The following is an 18112-nucleotide window of genomic DNA, read 5'->3' as shown; positions in this document are numbered from 1 at the left end:
CTGGTAGAAGAGCTGAAGGCAGTAGGGCTGCTTTGGGTTAACAGGAGCGGGTCCTACACACAGCAAGCCGTGCCTGTTCAGGGTTGCATGTGCCTGCTGCAGCCTTGTCATCAGCACAAGCTTGCCTCGCCTCATACAAAGATTGTTGGTGCATTCATACTTGTGGAAAAACTGTGTGATAAAGCAATGGTTAGACGTGGTTACTTTCCATTCTCATAAACTATCTATTTCAGAGTTTTGTTCTTTTGTCTTTTTGTACTTCCAGCATTGCTGAATATTTTCAAAATAAGTTTACTTTCCTTTCTAGAAGTAAAAGCTAATCAAAATACTTATTCCCCTCATGCTGCAGTTTTTCCAAACTTAGTTGTATGTATGCAACTCTCTACTTTTAATAATTTTTAAATTGTTTCATGAATTGGATTGTTTGGCTTTGAGAAAGTGATTGGCTGTGGGTTTTTTGTTGTGCTTTTGTTTGTTTTTTTAGGGCAGAAGATACCTCTATGCTGGTTCAAATTCTGGTGTGGTTCAGTCTCCAGTGGCATTCTGTGACAAGTACACCACTTGTGTTGACTGTGTTTTAGCAAGGGATCCTTACTGTGCTTGGAAACCTCTTGAAGCTTCCTGCATTGATATTTTTAAAGAAAGTGAAATTGAAAGGTAATGGTAGCCTTTGATTACCTTACAGTTAAAATCAATATTGCATCAGTCTTGCCTCTTCCTGATAACTGGCATTTTTTTAACGGAATGTTTTCAAGTACAGACTTTTTCCTATTCATCTATGTCTGCTTGTGCTATTTAGATAAGATGAATCTTACTTAGTACGAGAGGACGGGCAGGCTGTAGGAAACAAGATTTGAAGTTGTAATACTTGGACTTCCTTTTACAGAAACTGGATTCAGAACATAGGTGGAGATGCATCGTCTTGTTCTGGTGAGTTAGTCTTCGAAGAGCTGTTTCACATGTCTAGGTGGAGTAGTGGAAAGAGTTGTGTTTAGTTCGGCTTGGTTTTTGTGATTATCTGGACATTCATTTATATTTAAATAGGTATGAGATTCTGCTTTTGAATATTTGAGCATCTGTACAGCCTGCATGTTGTCTTAAAATGTCTGTATTTGTATACATTTCAGTGTGCAGTGCACAAACCTCTGAAATGAACGGGGGCACCTCAACAGCGACTTGTGAATGAAAGCAGTATTTACCATAAGTACTTCTAGTGCAGAGGCCTCTGTCTCTGTGATTTGACATTCAGCTATAAGCCTTGATAAGTGCTTGGTTGTTGCTGCTGGATCAGGTGAAATGATCTTGAAAAAAGCTTGTTTTATGGTGAGAGGGGAGGGGGACTCAGAACGTGATACAGAGCAGCTGAAGTACCCTCCATACTGCTTTAAGGCAAGTAACCACAGGTCCTTTCTTTATAGTGTGTGCTGCTGCCACCAGATCAAGGAGATCTTAAAGAAGAGTAGTCTTACAGGAGATTTGTACTGCAGTAAACAAAGCTCTTAAGAGTTTGATTTACTCCATTTTTATTTCTAGTCCAAGCAAACCATGGACTGCCATGAGAGTTTTGCTTGTTGGGTTTTTTTTTTGTTAATTTATGGCGTTGCATTGTGGGTGTGCCATAAGTGGTGATATTTTTTTAGAAGAGAGTTTAAGCTGAGTAACAGCACTTTGTTCAATTTCTTCTTGGATATTTTGTAGTTGCTGATTTACGTAAAATGCACTAATTGCATATAAAGTGGTACCAAGTTCAGCATCTTGTTTTAAACAATGACTTGTCTCAGATGCACGCTCAGTTGCGGATCAACAAGGTCTCATCTTTATGTAGAAGTGGAGGCTGTCTTAGAGTTTGAGGTGTCCTATCTCTTAGTTGGTCTTGATGTCTCGCACGCAGCTGTAGCTTGGTATTTCACTGAGATTCTTGCATGCTGTCATCTTGGTCTTGTGAGGTAACCTGAATGCTGTAATCTTTATGTTTCCATTAAGACTATAGCACAGTCTCATGAAACTGTACGGATTAGAGCAAACAGGAATCATTGCTGATACTCTGCACGTTTATTTTGATGTTCCAGATAAAGTAAGAGAGAATTCCCTACAGCATACATTCAAGCATGGGAGCACAGCAGAACTCAAGTGTTCTCAAAAGTCCAATCTGGCACAGGTAGTTTGGAAGTTCAAAGACGATGTGCTGAGAGTGGAGAGCCCCAAGTACCGTCTGCTGGAAAAGGCGCTGCTCATCTTCAATTTATCAGAAGGAGACAGTGGTGTTTACCAGTGTCTGTCAGAAGAAAAAGTGAAGAATAAGAAATTTTCTCAAGTGCTGGCTAAGCATGTTTTGGAACTGAAAAAGATCCAGCATACCACAGTGGGCCCCACCGCGGCAGCTGCACCAACAGAAGGTAATAGCGATGTACCAAAAGTGTCAGCTCTGTCAACCGAGGGGTCGACCGCTCACACCTCGACCACTCAGATGGTACCGGTAACGACAGCAAGAATAGTAACAAAGCCCATTGGCCCTGTCCTAACAAGTGCAGCCTCCAACACAGAGCTCTTCAATTCAATTCCTGATGCGGTCCCGGAAAAGACAATGTTCCTCAAGTCAAATGATAACTTCCTGTTGATGTTCCTCTTCCTCTTCTTTTTTATTCTCTTCTTGTGCCTGCTCTCCTACAACTGTTACAAAGGGTACTTGCCAGGGCAGTGCCTGAAATTTCGCTCTGTCATGCTGCTTGGTAAGAAGAAAACAAAGTCAGATTTTTCTGATTGCGAGCAAAGTGTGAAGGAGACACTGGTGGAGCAAGGCAGCGTCAGCCACCAGAGCGGGGAGCAGCCAAAGCCGGCGCACGACACCGGCTACGAGACTGAGCCCGACTGTGGGAACGGCCAGCTGCAGCCAGGGGATTCACAGGCATCCCGAGAGGCCAAGGACAAGCCCTTCGATGTCAAGTGTGAGCTCAAGTACGCCGACTCAGATGTGGAGGGGGACTGAAGGACCCAGTCGTCTATTTCAGTGGTGGAAATCAGCTGTGGTCCTGCGGCTAGCTATTTGAGCACAGAGAGCATGGGTGTGACAGCTGAGACATAGCGGGGTTTACATGCTTAAGCTGTACAGCAAGCCAATTTGCATTCAGATCTCGCCAGATTAGAGAAGTGGTGTTCTTGTCTGCAGACCATAGCATCTTGTGCTGTACTGTCTTTTTTCTTTTTTTTTTTTTAAATGGCCAGTTTCAGATCATAGAATCATAGAATCATTTAGGTTGAAAAAGACCCTTTAGATCATTGAGTCCAACTGTAAACGTAACGCTACCAAGTCCACCATGAAACCATGTCCTTAAGCGCCATGTCTACATGTCTTTTAAATACCTCCAGGGATGGTGACTCCACCATTTCCCTGGGCAGCCTGTTCCAATGCTTGACAACTCTTTTGGTGAAGAAATTATTCCTAATATCCAGTCTAAACCTCCCCTGGCGCAACTTGAGGCCGTTTCCTCTCGTCCTATCACTTGTTACCTGGGAAAAGAGACGGCCATTTGTTTGTTCCCAGTTTTTCCCCCCACCGAGCGCTTTGCTCTGGTGAACAGTTACTTGCTTCTTCTTCAGCCCTGTTCTTCCATAGTATAAAAGTAACTTTCTAATTCAGTTGGCTTTAAAAAGTACGTCAGTCTACACATATTTTTAGCTGCCATTAAAAAAAGACCTAGTTTCATTTAAATTCCAAATTGGAAATTAAGTTTAGTTTATCAGATTGGTAAATTATAGACTTTTGTCCAGATTGGGACGTTTTTTTTTTCTTCTTGGCTTCTAGTGATTATTTTTAGTTTTATGCTTTGTGTTTTGGCACACTAGGTCTCTTTAGTTGGTTAAAGTTAATTTTTTTAACTGCTTTTTAAGTATCTTAGATTTTAAGGTATAATGGGGATAGCGTTGGCTTGATTTGTGTAAGACTCTCAGGGATAATCTTGTTTAAAGGCTTTTTTCTTTGCTGCTTTCTAGAAATTTAGGTACAACAATATCAGTACGAAACATGGAGTAAGTGGGGATAGGAGGGAGGAAATAATAGATTTAGGAATGCTTTTCCTTTTTTTCTTCCCGCCCCCTAACCAGCAAGCTGGACATAGTCACATTCTATTTTCTATACAAAACTGGATTTTTTTTTTTTTTTTTAAATGAAACAGTACGGGCAAGCAGCTGTCAGTTAGCAGTGACACGAGAGAGGTTTTTTGCACTGTGGAAGCAAAACAGGCATCGAGAAGAATTAACTACAATAAGTCAGCTAGCGACTCGCTGGAATGGACTGTTAGGATACAGCCTGATGAGAAAACATTGCAGATTTTTTTTTCTTTTTTTCAGATTCAGAAATAACTCAGCTTCTTTTTGTGACAAATCTTTGCAGCGTCACCCTTTCTGGATGACACCTTCCCAATCTCCTATGCAACTGGAGACTGAAACTGGAGCTGCTCAAACAATCAGTCATTTGAACTGTTTATGTGAATCATACCTGCAAACGTGGAAGTGTGCTTTTGTTCTTAGCCTGGTTCACAGCAGCACTGTTTGTCTGTAAAAGCATTTTGTGCGGTACAGTCCTGAAGAATTGTTCCTCTCACTGCATCTTTCTGTAAATATTGCTAGAAGTAGAGTACATTTTAACAGTAAATAGCAGTATGCCTGGGCTGCTTTTCTGTGTTGAACTTTCACGCGAACATAATTTAGACCATCGTAGTGTAAACAGTTTATATTTTATAAGATTCAGTTTGGTTTTATTTTTCTATTTTTAATTATGTACATATAACAGAATAAATATTAAAATAAATTGTATTATCTTGACTTTTATGAAACTTGGCACAATGACACTGCTTTCCATATTGCGAGTACTAATGTTCCGTGTGGTTTCCTTTAAGGGGGAAAGGTGAAAACCTTTGTAATTAATTTGAAGGAGATTCTCTTCTCAGCTTTATTTGAATGGGTTACAGCCCAGGGCAGGGGGGGATTGGAAGGACAGAGAAAGAAACGTGGGTGAAGGAGGAAAGCGCTCTTCTCTAGCGGCCTAGGGACACTTCCTCTTATTACCCTTCTAAAATTCATTTGTCCTTTTGCATTATTTCTTCAGTGTGTGATGTATTTCTTACAACTTTTTTCCTTAGTACCCTCTTTTTTTTTTTCTTTTCTGTCCTCTTCTGTCACACAGCCTCATCTCCTATACCTTTCCCTCCTACTGGTACCTCCTTTTTGTCCTGTGTGGGAAGTGATTCACCTCCTTCACCCACCAGTACCCAGCCTGATGTTTGGTCTAACACAGACCCTGTAAAGGTCATGTTGTTGCCACCTTTCCTAAGTGACCAGGCACAGCATGTTAGTGTCCGGGGAGCCTTTCACCTCTTCTGCCAAGCCACAGGTAAGTTGGAGGACCCCTGTATAAATCAGCATTTTCTGCATTAAAGTTTTAAATATGTCGCCATGTACTGTATACCTTTTACTTTTTTGATGTTTAAAAAAAGAAAAAGGAAGACCATTTCAGGATGTATTGTGAACGTGCTGTTACCAAGAATCTGGCACTGTGAATACTGTACTGTAAAATGCAGGCTCTGATTTAGCAGCCTACTTTACTACATTAATAGGCAATTGACTTTAATGGGCTCATTTGCATGCTGAAGGAGTTCACTGAATCATGATTGCATACAGATGTTTAGCAGGTAAATATTTTCACTGTCAGTATGTATACCTTTTAAAAAATACATGTCTGTTGGATTTGAATTCAGTGTATTTTTCTGGACCAGATCAGTTATTCCTTTTTAGTCTTAACTTATTTCAGATGGTAAAGTACTTAGAGTAATGGCAACATCCATTTTACGAAGAATATATTATCTGAGGTGTATAAGAGAAGAGCAAAGCTATTTTTACTATAGAAATTCAACATTTGTCTTTCAGCTTTTGTTTGAATAGTAGTTGCCTGTTTAAGCTAAGTGAGATGTAATGGATGTAAACAGGTCTTAAAATGTAACCTTATTCCTTAAAAGAAGAGAATATGGATATAGATTAATTTGAAAAAGTAGCATTGTTTCATATTGTCACTGTCTGTTAGTCAGTGTGTGTTAGTGTTACATGGACGCAGATCAAAATGCATAAACCTTTATTAGAGTAGGTCTTAACAAAGGCATGATTTGTATTTCCATGGCTAAAAAGAACAGCAGCAGGATCAGGGTTCTCTCAGCAGTAATTTGTTCACTGCTGCTATAGACAATTCAGAAACTTTTTGTTGTCTACCATGAAAAAAACTGTAAAAATAGCCTAAATAGCACAAAGGATTTAAACAGTTTGATAATTGTGCTACAGATCTGGAATTTATTTTAAAATTACTTTTTTCATCCAGCAGTGTCTGTTTTAACATGATACTCATGTGCTGCTTTTTAAAAATTGTCAGTAATTGTAATTGCCTTGGCAGTGAACTTAAGAAAGAAGGAGCAGTGTCCTAAATTCAGCCTGTGGAATTCACTCCTGAGGAGGTAGGGATGAATAGTGGAAGAAACTGTAACAAGAATCAGACATCCAAGAGATGCAGTGATGGCCCAGGCAGGGGCAAGATGAGCCAGCTGTGGAAGCGTTTCCAGCTTCTCTCCGACAGCAGTGAAGGACTGGATGTTACGGATGGGGGTTTTAGTTACTCACTTTGGGAAACAAGGCTGATACATCACACCCTTCTCTTACCCAGAATTACAACTTTATTCCATTGATGTAAAAAATCTCAAAACAAACCAAAAAACCCCAACAAATGCAAACCAGCATACCAAACTGATGTAGATCTTTCTGCACCTTTCTGGGACCTGCATGTGAGGATGTATGCATTTATCCTGGGTGGGGGGTGGCTAAGCAAATGCTTTTACTAGGAAGCTCTCTACTTGGATTACTTCACATTCCTTCAGCGCCTGTTGATATTTCTTTATATAAACATAGCTGTAATGGAACTTCATTTCCCTCAGCTATGAAGATAAGGTAAAATGTGTTCGCAAGGGGCAGAAGGGTAAAATGAGACTGGCAGAGAGTTTAATGTTGTACCTGGCCTTCTGCATAAAGGATATGTTATCAGCAAAGGTATGATGCAGATACATAATTACCACATCATCCAGTCAAAAACCTGAAGCTTATTTTTAATTAAGTTTCTAACGTTATTTTTATGAGGATTACTGAATCTCTTCCTTTTTTTTAATTGTAAATGTCTGCTTCAAGCTGTCTGGAAACTCAGCAGGAGTTGGTGAGTTCTCTTACTCATCTCTTAACTCATCCCACATGTTTTAACCTGAAAGCTTGCCTAGGGATAATACTTTACAACCTTGTAACTGGCTCATTTCAACAACATTAAGTTAAAGTGGATACAGCACAAACAGCCACTTGTGACATATTGGAGTTTTTTTCTGGAAAATGAGTTGTTCAAGAATGGAGTAGTCCTGCCCTTCCTGAAGAGGAAGGGATACGTCTCCCTTCATGAATTGCCTCCCAGTTTCTCTCTGTACTCCCCTGAATAGTCTCACATCTTCACATTTCTCCAAAGACCTGTCTGCTAGATATGCACTAGCAAATGTTAGGTTTCCTATATACTTTCTCTAATACAACTTTTCTCTGCCATTAAAGAATTTTTAAACCCTTTGAAGACATTTGAGGCAGGCTTCAAATAAATTGAACAAAATACTACACCATCTGGTGCAGGGAGAGGCAGTGAGTTGGTGATGTATGCACCTGCTTTACAATTTCTCTGGTGTGCTCTGTTGAATTTAGGTATAGTAGAAGCAGGCTTTTTCTAGCAGTTTTGGTTCTGCTTAAAGATGTTTTACTGACACCTCCTCCCCCAGCTGTAGAGTAGTATATCCTTGACCATAACTTCACAGATGAATGACATACTAGAATATACCGAGTATGCTGAGCAACAATTTAAATGCATTAATAATCAGAAACAGTGCAAAATATTACGCTTTATATTTGTATTTCTGGCCTGCAGATTCAAACTCTCTTGGAGTCCATGTTGTCAAGAAGTCTTACCTCCTCCCTTAGTTCGTCAGAAGCTGGAGTTTTTCCATAACAGTTTCTTAACTTTTCAGTCTCATTAAAATAACCCTGGGAGTGTGAGCATAAAAGTTCTGCAAACTCAGCAATATACTTTAAAGGAGTTACTATTTCATGGAGATACTGAGATGGGTACCTGATAACACCCACGTACAATGCCTGATCCCTGTGGTTATGCTATTTTAAAGGGAGTGCAGGAAAGCGTCCCACATCCATGCGGGAAAGATTAATAATCCGCAAGAATCAGAATTGCAAGTGATTCACTACAGTTTTTCTCTCTCTGGTGAAGCCTGAAGTTGCACTGAAAGGCGCGCGGAAGGGTGGGGAAAGCGTGGTGCACTGCACTTCACCGAGTGCTGCTGCAGACCGAGTACAACTCTCGACAAAGCGCCTGCAGAGTGAGTCCGAAACAGACCTTGCCCAAGGCTGTGTCCAGGTGTCCGAGGGTGGGCTGTGCTGGCGTCGCCCAGCGCCTGTGCAGCGCGGGTCTGGGCAGGAGGGCTCGGAAGCCCCTGCACCCCAGGGTGTGCCTGATTTGCCCCTGGGAGGAGGAGCTCATCTGCCAGAGACTGACTTACCCACAGCAATGAGTAAGCTTCCTCTCTGGAAGTGGCTTCCTAAAGTCATTCTTGGGTGAGGTGTTTTAGATTAATTTCGTCATCGGTGATGCCCTGGGGTGGTCTGTTTGGCTGACATGGTGCAATGCGTTAAGAGCTGTCAGGAGAGGCATGGAGGTGTGCAGCACCCAGAGCAGAAGGAGCCTGCGTAGGAAAGCGCTTTGTGCTAGACAACAAAATGTTTGTCCAGGATTACAAATTACAGCATTTAAACTACGGCATGTCGGTATCTTAAAATGGAGTTTACTTCGGTTGTTAACTTTGCTCTACTCTTACAAGAACACAAATATCAAATAGCAATTTTCCATGGACATACACTTGTGTTTTATGACCAGTTGCAGTTTTCCACTTTTCCTTCTTTTTGTGAACTGCTGTATAAAATAATCCCCAGAACATCTCCTGTTCCTACCTTCGTTAGTGCATGTTTCTTAATAATTATGCCTGTGGACAGATATATCATTAGGTTTTGAAACCTGAAAATGGTTTAACTGGTAGCCTAGAGAGGAAAAGCTCTGCATCTCCCAGGGCAATTCAATCCGTTGCACAAATATTTTAAAACTTTAAAAAATTTTAGAAAGTTTTAAAATTTTAGAATTTTTATGTGGTATATTTTGATATTTACATGGTGATGCTTTGTTGAAGCAATACCTTTGAATTTAATCTGTATGATTTTTTAGTAATCCATGGTTGGTTTATCTTTATCCTCTTACGGGAATGCTAAGTTTGGACCTTGTTAAACAGTTCCACATCCCGCTTTACGAATTAGCTTCTCTGCAGACCTTTGGTGCTTCATTGTATGCTATCTGCCTATGACTCAGTTTCAGCATCTTTGGCTACAGTAATCTGATAGTAGGTGTTAATTTGTAATTTTGTAGTTTCGTACCACTTCTTTTAGTGATTTCTGCACTGACTTAAAGGCATCTTGGTACGATAAAACCACTCCTTTGTGCGGATCTGTGACATGCCACCTGTTTTTTATTATTTGAGATGCATTTAGAAGATAACTTGAAAAATCAAGATTGTTCCTTTAATATATTAACAGAAAAGAGCTTAGAAGTCTGGACTTAAGGTTATAAAATGAAGTAAATATTGCAGACCCATTTTGCATAAAAATCACAGACATGAAAAGTATCCTTCTTGTTACTTTAGACTGCAATATCTTAGGGCTGCAGTTATCTTACTAGAACATTGGCACTTCTTTTTTCAGACATCAGGGCCTGCCGTGGCCCTCTTACATCTATCTCTGCATGCAAAACCAGCAGCATTAAACACCTTTGTAAGTGTGAGTGTTATCCTGGCTCTGATGGCTTCCTCCACAGTGACTTCTGTAAGACAATTGAAAATTAATTTCTGTAAGGAATATGACATAGATGCTGCATTCTTAAGTTCTGGCATCAACAGCAGATTTTGAAAAATTTCTGTAGAAATTTCTTTTGCTGTGCAGTTTAATAGTAAAGGCTATGGTCAAGCTAAGAAATATGTGGACAGGTGTGCAGGAAGAACACCTTTTTCCTTTTTTTTTTAAATACATTATTTTCTTGTAAGGACTAGAATAAGCTCAGTGTAAACATAATTGAAGCATAAGGCACATCAGTTTAAAAAAGGGGAGAGTAAGGAGGAGAAGTAGAACCAAGACTGTTATTAATTCTTCAAAAGGTTTCCTTCATTCTTTTTCTGCTGAACAGAATCTTACCTTACACAATGTGCAGCTGACTGCATTAATACAGGTTTTTCCTGTGCAACAAATAATAAAGTGCAGTTCAGAAACCTCCTCTTTTGTGACTTTCGATAACTTATAAATGCTTAAAACATGGGAAGAGACACTAAAATATCTTTCTCCCCATGAGGAAATCAGCCCAATTAGGACTAGTAGTTGTAGCCTGCAAGTAATAATTACTGTTGTAATGTGCTTAAAACATTTCAAACTGCATGCATGTTGTAGTGTATCCCCTATATACCGGTAAGTAAATGTTCTTGTATGCTCATTGCTAAGTTTTATCAGCTGCATCATATGTCAGCAGAGGGCTTAGGTAAATTAAGCCCATTGCATGGTTTTAAAAGTTTTTTGTTAGTATTTGCACAGTTTGAATAAGCCATCCTTTTGAGAATTTGCCAAAAAGTCTCTTGAGACGAAGGAAAACAGCTGGTACCTATATGAAGGAGTACCTCTGTGAAGCAGCAGCTTTGCTGCTTTGTTGTTTAGTTCAGCTCTTCTGCTTACTTCTGGAATCAGGTGCTGCACAGGCCATTTGCAGAGACAAACTGATTTGGCAGTATTCACCATCTGAATTTAATATATGTGTGATTATGGGGGGGACTACAAGAGTGCAAGAAAAGGAGGTATCGCAGAATCCATGGCAGCTTTTATAGTATGAGTAGCTATATATAAAAGGAGAAGTTTGCTTCACATTGGGGTCTTTGAGATCCAAATGTAATTTCTAAATTACTTTTGGCATGTGTCTTCTCTCAGGAGAGAAACTCACTTTGCTGTATAGTTGCTTCTGGGTACGATTTGCTTACAAGGTTTTACTTGGCCTCCCAGTTTAACCTTTCTTTTGCAATTCAGCATAAATATTTACACTGTTTTTCTCCTTTGCTAATATGCAACTGAGTTTCAGTAATGCCTCAGCTTGGAGCAGGACACTGGTACTAACTCCTAAACCCTGGCCGTGATTGAGAAGCTGGATTTCCCAGTTCTGCCTAGTGAGACGTGATGGGTTTGGACTGGTGTTGGAGTCTCTGGAGCATCACCCCAACTTTATGCTCTTTTCCTCAGAACTTCTTGTTACTCCCACCAGCCCTGTTTGCAAACTTGGCTACCCATACACTTACTTTTCTTGTCTTCCCCACGAGAACTACAACCTGTAGACTTGTAATAATTAATCCCTCAGTGTGATGGCTGATTAACTGGGTACTGATTTGGAACACAGCTGTCACCGTTTTTTAACTATTTCAGCAGAATTTGCCTACCAGGGCTGCTTCAATGTGTTGTGTGCATTGCCCCCTCAGTGGAGATTAAAATCTCATTTTCATCTCTTCCAGTTGTCTTCCTGCTAGATCTGTCTGGCAAACAAAGGAGCAAAAGCAGTAGCTTGCACTCTCTAGAGAGCAGGAGTGATTTCTGGACAGCATGCTACTCCCTAAAATAAGTTCTCCAATTTTCTTCACCTTATTTTAAAACTTAACGTAGTAGCCTTGTTAGCTGATGGGAGGGCCAAATATAAGTAAGCAAACTCAAGCTGGAAACTTTTTTTTTTTCTGCCAGCCCCTAGTTCTAGCTTGCTAGTGCTTCATTTAATTATTCTTCAGAGGCAATTATCTGGGTTCCAACTGCAAAAACTCAGAGAATATCTAAGTAAATGCTGTTCATGCTGGGAAGTGTGGACAGTTATGAATTGCATTTTCATCTCGTAGGCGAGTCAGCCATTTTCCCAATCTGCTATTAAATTCCATTCTGGGAAGGCAGATGCTGTGTCCTACTTTCATCTGCATGCGCTGTGCACTGGCTACTTCCTCCAGCTTTTTTGTGGTTCACGTTTCACAGGAAGCACTTCTTGCTTTTAATCTGCCTCGATAAGGCTGCATCAACTTGCAGTGTTGATGTTACGCAAATGGACTAGTAATGTAACAAAAGGACCAGGTTTTTGAAGGAGTATGTCATGTGTTCTTCAGTATTAATTATTTGGTGCTTGAAGTCATATTCTTTGTTGGCATTTCGGAGAGGCCTGCTTTCCTTGGCTTTTTAAGTGACTTTTTTTTTTTTTTCCATTGCTGTCAAGCTATTTTCAGTTTGTTTTCTAGAATATATTGCCCTACTTAAAAAAACAAACAAACAAACCACCAAAAAACAAAACTACAAAAACCCTCCAGTTACCTGAGAGATAGGTTACCTACCTTGTACACTATTTTCAGAAAACTGGAAAGATGCTTCTCTCAATTTAAAGATTCTTTCTTTCCCCACTTTTCCAGTCTGTTACCCTCCTGATTGCTTCATTTACTATTTATTTATTACTTTGCTAGCTTGTCAGCAACAGTGACTCAGACTCTTACAAATCAAGAAACTGTGACCAGCCTTAAATCTAAGTTCCATTCACATATGGGGTAGTGCTGGTGGTTGTTTTCCATATTAATGATTGACTACCCATTTCCTGTGCTAACTTTGATCTCTGATTTAAAATAGTCTTTCTGCACCCAGATTATAGTGTCTTTTTAAGACTTAATCCCTGCTCTGGATGAGATTTTCCTGTATGATCTTGGTTTTCTGAACTGTGGGATGTTTAGTTCAGTAGCATTCAGTACAAGCCAAAGCTGCAAGCTAGATAGCAAGCATTAAATCCAGATGCCACTCTTGTTTTTTAATTTTTTTTTTTAATCTGCTGCATGTTGTGAGCTTTGGAAGGGGTTTTGGTGTGTATTGGGGAATACAGGGGATTTTTTTTTCCCCAAGCCTATACTTCCTGTCACTGAGGATAGCCTCTGGTAGCAGTTCGGTGTCTAGATTACAGGAATTTGTGAAAAAGACCTTTTGTTACCCTGCTAGAATTTCTCTGTGGGATACCGTGCAGTTACCTTCACTGGATTTCAATTTGCTGTCAACTTTCAGAGATTAGGAAAGCTTTCAGAGGTTCAGGCTTGCTGATGGCTCATGCTTTGTTTTACCCAACTCACCTCCCTCTACCTTGAAGTGTTTCTCCGAATAACTCGTAGGGAAGCCTTGTTTTAATGTTACCCTTCAAGAACAGCATTAAAAACCAGGAAAAACAGCGTGCTAACCCAAGAGCAATGGGGTAGCACTTCTGGGTGTTTCACTATACAGCTCCCTTGGGTAGCTTTTGAAGTCTCTACGCAGCCCCGCAAGTTGCAGCATTTGGCAAGAGGAGCTAGCTTGGCCAGTGCTCCCTCTTGCTCCCCCGCCCCAGCCGTACGTCAGTGAGCTCTACTTAATCCATAACCTCTTGCTCTTAAATTAGTATCTTCAGGCTTTCTTGAAAGCCATGTCTATTAGGATTTGATGCGTATATGGCAAATGCTTAATTTGGTACAGTTTAGCAGGGCACATCAGCATGCTGCTCTGAAGCTGTATACTTCAGTTCTTTACATCTGGATTTATTTGTTGATTGATTTATTTTAATCTAAGATCAAATTTACACCAATAATTCAGTGAATACAGTTAGCCTGTGGGTAGAAGTTTACAAGCAGCTGCAGTGGTTTAAGTCTTTAATGCTATCTATGGCTGCTGAAATTTTTCCTTGTGGAAAATCTTGAGGCAAAATCATCTGGCCATTAAATACATGGTTTGTGCAAACCTGCCTGACTTGATGTGGGTCAGAGAACCCATTTTGCCAGCGGAAACTACCTGGACAGTACCTGGGCTGTTACTTCCTGGGCAGTACCGTTTCACTTCAAGTGCTGAAAGCAGAGGTATAGAAAATGAAATCCATATGGAAAAGTAGAAGCACTTCCACAGACACTGGAAATTATGAAGGGCTTATGCAGACAAAAGGTGTTGTTCAGACAGCGCAGCAAGGCTTTTTTATTTTGTCTGATAATTGTTAACCTTTCCTCTTCTAAAATCGTTAAGGTGGTGAAGTTGATTATTAATATATTTACTGAGATTGAAGCAATGTTTTTGAAGTTAACTGTTTGAAATATTGTTGCTTAAACATAGCTACTTACATACCTAGACTGAGTTGTTGTTTAATTGTCTGCTTGAATATTGTTTTAATAACATGACTTTTTAAAATCTTTCAAGCATTCCTAAAACGGATGGCAAAGTAAGTAGATCAAATGTGTTTGAAATTAATATTTTAAAGTTTACACTAGACATGTTATTAATTTGTATTATAGCAACAGTAGCAAATGCAGAGTATACGTTCATACTAATTTCCTTCATCTTCAAAAAATACTTCTCTAACCATAACATCCAAGTCTGAATTTGAAAATTTGCTTTTAACAAATGTGATTCAACGTTTTTGCAGATGAAACTGTTTCAGTGTGTTTTCTCTATTGCTCAGTCCTGAAAAGGAAATCAAAGTAGAGAAAGTAACAGCACAGGGCCTCAAAATCGGGAATAAACTGCAGTGAAACACGAAGATCAGTAAAACCCTGACTAGTGGTTGAGCCTAGACTTTGCTGTCGACTAACTTGTATGAGTGTTACTCCGTGGGGATTTCCAGTGCTTTTGACTGCGCAGAAAACAAAGGTAGGGTAAGATGGCCCAGTTGCAACTTGTTAAGGGGCTGACCTGAAACAACACAGCTTGCAAAATTCCTCATATAAGGAAATTGCTGGATTTTAGTCTTACGGTGAAATGTGTGTCTAAACTGAGCCTTTGGCAGACTTCTGGAACAATTGTGATCTTTAGCACCAGAAAATAGAGCAGTTTCTCTGGTGTGAATAGTAACATTTGAAGTAAATTTAGGGAAGTGTCCTGCACTGAACATGCCACTTCCTCACGTGGCCCTAAAATGGCAATTTTCAAGCTCATAGGTAATGGCCCTATTCCCGTGTGTTAGGGCTTGAACTACTGCAAATAAAACTTGTGAGCTTGTGGCTTTCTTTACTCAAGCACCTGCCTTTTAGCTTTACAGTGCTAGACCAGTAACTCTTCTGCGCTTGGAAAAGTTCATCCCGAGGCCTGTGCTGCAGCATTCCCTCTCCTTACTGATCTTCACTGTGGTCAATTTGGTCTTAACTTCTCCAAGTCAGCTTGAACTCTGCGAACACTTACCGCTTAATTTCATCTCTATTAATGCCATGTCAAAGTTATTGTGGCATGTCAGAGGTTATAATCCAGAGTGTTTTTGAAGGTAGGTTTCTCCTCTTTAAAGCACATTTTTTTTTTTACTTAAAGATTTCAATCTTTCTGCTGTGCTTGTATTTACTTACTATTCCTCCCAATTGTCCAAATTCCAACTTCAGCATTAGTTTACTGAAATAATTTGTCCCTGGTTCCAAACTTCCCATGATTTTAGCAACATGTAACCTATCTACTGTTAATTGTTAAACGAGTACAATCATCCATAAAACACTATTTAAAAAAAAAAAAGTGTGCTAGGCTAGCTGTTGTCAGTTCAGCATATGCTTGCCCTCTCCACTTCTGTCAGAGCTGTTGTCAGCCCTTCTTGAGAGATTGTGCCGCTTGCCTTCCTCCCTCTTTCCCTCCGAGAAACTCCACCACGCTTTCACTAGATCATGTTTTCTATCATTGACCCTTACTCTTACTACTAATTTAGGTCTCCATATTTGTAGTGTATCACTTTTATTTCCAAACGATTTAAGAATTTAACACGATATGCTGAGGAAGTGCACAGATGGAAAGGCTACCCCCTTTTTTTTGTCTGCCTGCATGATTATCTAAAATTTAATTAGTTTCAGGACCTAGAATCAAATCTTTTTCTAGAGAAAAATGCTACATCTACTTGCAATATGAAATGCTCATAGTAAAAGCTTGGCTTCTGTAGTGGGTTACCTGTTCTCTCAAGACATACTTGCAGAAATAGTTTATTTTCTTTTTACCCCAAATTTCTTTTTATGTCTTCTCTTGCTAAGGCTAGCCTGGATCCTACGCCCTGAGGGAGAAACAGGCATCTTCTTAAACATCAGAATTATTGCAAAGTTCTTAGCTTGGCCCCAATGTCTGTCTTTTCAATGAAAAGGCTCCCATACTGCCAAGTACACTTCAGCCAACCTTGCTAATTTTCCAGAAACAGCTGTTCTGTCCTCTGGGCTACTGTCAATCTCTGATTTATTCAAATTCTGTCCTCGCAGGTTAAGATGAATAATAGCAACAAGGCTAAAAGATTAGATTGCTCTTTGTTGTTGATCCAAGCTTCTTCCAAGTTCTGTCTTGCCTAATTACCTGCTGTGACTAATGGCTCTGTGCTTTTTCCAATTATGCTTCTTTCATTATTAGTTCCAGCATCTTTGACACACTGAGTTCTTGAACTTTTTCCCCTCCTGGCCTTTATTTCAGATTTTGTGAGGCATGTCTCAGATGGTTTCAGCTTTGTACCAGAAGCTAGCGTGATCGCAGTAGGTAATGTGGCCTAGCTCTACAGAAAATTGTATAGGCAGATAGTGCTGATGTTCATCATCTGCTCTGTCATGTTTGTGGGGTAAGTTCCCCCTTGTGAGAATCCAGACAGAATTCCTTTATATATATATATATATGAGCTCATTTACGACTTTGGCTTGAACCTAAATTACCAGTGGTGGCTCCTTTTGATCCCAGGCTTTTTGTACCCAGAATTTCAGCTGAAGAAACCTAAGAAACATTACAATCAACCACTTATGCTTTTGAGCCTAGTCTTGAGATCTTAGGCTTTTGTTTTGTTTTCAAAGACTTATCTTATATTTTCTTACAAAATAAGCTGACTGATGTTTTTACAGGTCCAGATGACTCCTATTTTGTCTGGAAGAAGAACGGACAGAAGATGAAGGCATGCATCACTGAGCAATCTCATATGCTGTTTGATGGCAGAGTGCACGTTCTGAGTTGGGTGAAAGACTCAGTATCAGAAAATACAGAATATAAATGTTCATTCATCTCAAAAGTTGGGAACACAACGTCAGAAGTGCACATCACAGTGGAAGATAAAGGTAGACTGGTTTTGAATGTATGCCATGTTTGGCCTGATCCTGATATGAGGAAAGCTCTGTAATTTTCACCCATAAAACATGCATATCTGAAGATGGTAACCCTTGCTTACTGTATTAGTATCCATTTCAATTGTTTATGGAAAGGTTTTAGAGCTGTAATTTGTTCTTCCACCCCTGGTCACACAGGACTAATCTGCAAATTAGCAGTTACAATCTAGAAATGAAACCAGAACTGCTAAAATAATGGACACAAATTGGAAGTCAGATGAGTACTAGAGTACTAAAAATAGGTAGCCTGCCAGAACTCTACCACGTAATATGTAGAAAAATTCTTTAATATCAAGGAAGTCAGATGGTAAAGAGAAATGCCCACCACCCAGGATTTTTAAAAATCAGATGATTTGTAAATCACCTGTAGTTGGGTGAGGTCAGTTCCTACCTCTTCATTTGGACACTACCTGGGCAGGAGGTCAGTTAGCTAACTTCAGCAGCTGTGCAAGATCTTTGGGTACCCAGAACTGACCAGTGCAACTTGAGCATCATTTGCAACTAGCTTTTGAGAACTTATCCAGGCTTGGAGAAGGTCTGAATAGTCTTCGAAAAGACAGCAGGAGCAATGAAGAGTATGGATTTTCTTGGCAGGGTGAAGGAAAAAGTGAATTATTTTTAATTAGCTGTTTAATAACAAACATGAATGTCAAGAAAGCTCAATCCTTCTTTTTTCAGTGACAGAGAAAAGCAGTAGGAGTTACACAAGTTGTCTTGCCATCATTCCAGTTACTTTGAACTCTGCCTCAGAAGCAGAATGAAGAGCATCTCAATGAAACTACTGTAAATGTAAAAAC

General features: G+C 39.8%; 1 protein-coding gene across 3 annotated transcripts in view; it reads left to right on the top strand.

Annotated features, from left to right (window-relative positions):
* The window catches only part of SEMA4D (semaphorin 4D), a 102608-nt gene that overhangs the window by 83148 nt on the left and 1348 nt on the right, over positions 1-18112 (top strand). For 2 of the 3 annotated variants that reach the window (XM_075526192.1, XM_075526190.1), the window contains 3 exons: positions 485-657; positions 887-930; positions 2070-4771. In XM_075526192.1, coding sequence (XP_075382307.1) covers positions 485-657; positions 887-930; positions 2070-2986 — 1134 coding nt within the window. In that variant the 3' untranslated portion in view covers positions 2987-4771. Of the gene's footprint in view, positions 1-484; positions 658-886; positions 931-2069; positions 4772-5182; positions 5390-17057; positions 17268-18112 lie in introns of those variants that run through there. The other variant, XM_075526193.1, reaches the window with a different exon arrangement.

The sequence above is a fragment of the Mycteria americana genome, chromosome Z, assembly GCF_035582795.1.
Source record: "Mycteria americana isolate JAX WOST 10 ecotype Jacksonville Zoo and Gardens chromosome Z, USCA_MyAme_1.0, whole genome shotgun sequence".
Classification (NCBI taxonomy): Eukaryota; Metazoa; Chordata; class Aves; order Ciconiiformes; family Ciconiidae; genus Mycteria; species Mycteria americana.
This window is presented reverse-complemented; position numbering and strand designations above follow the sequence as displayed.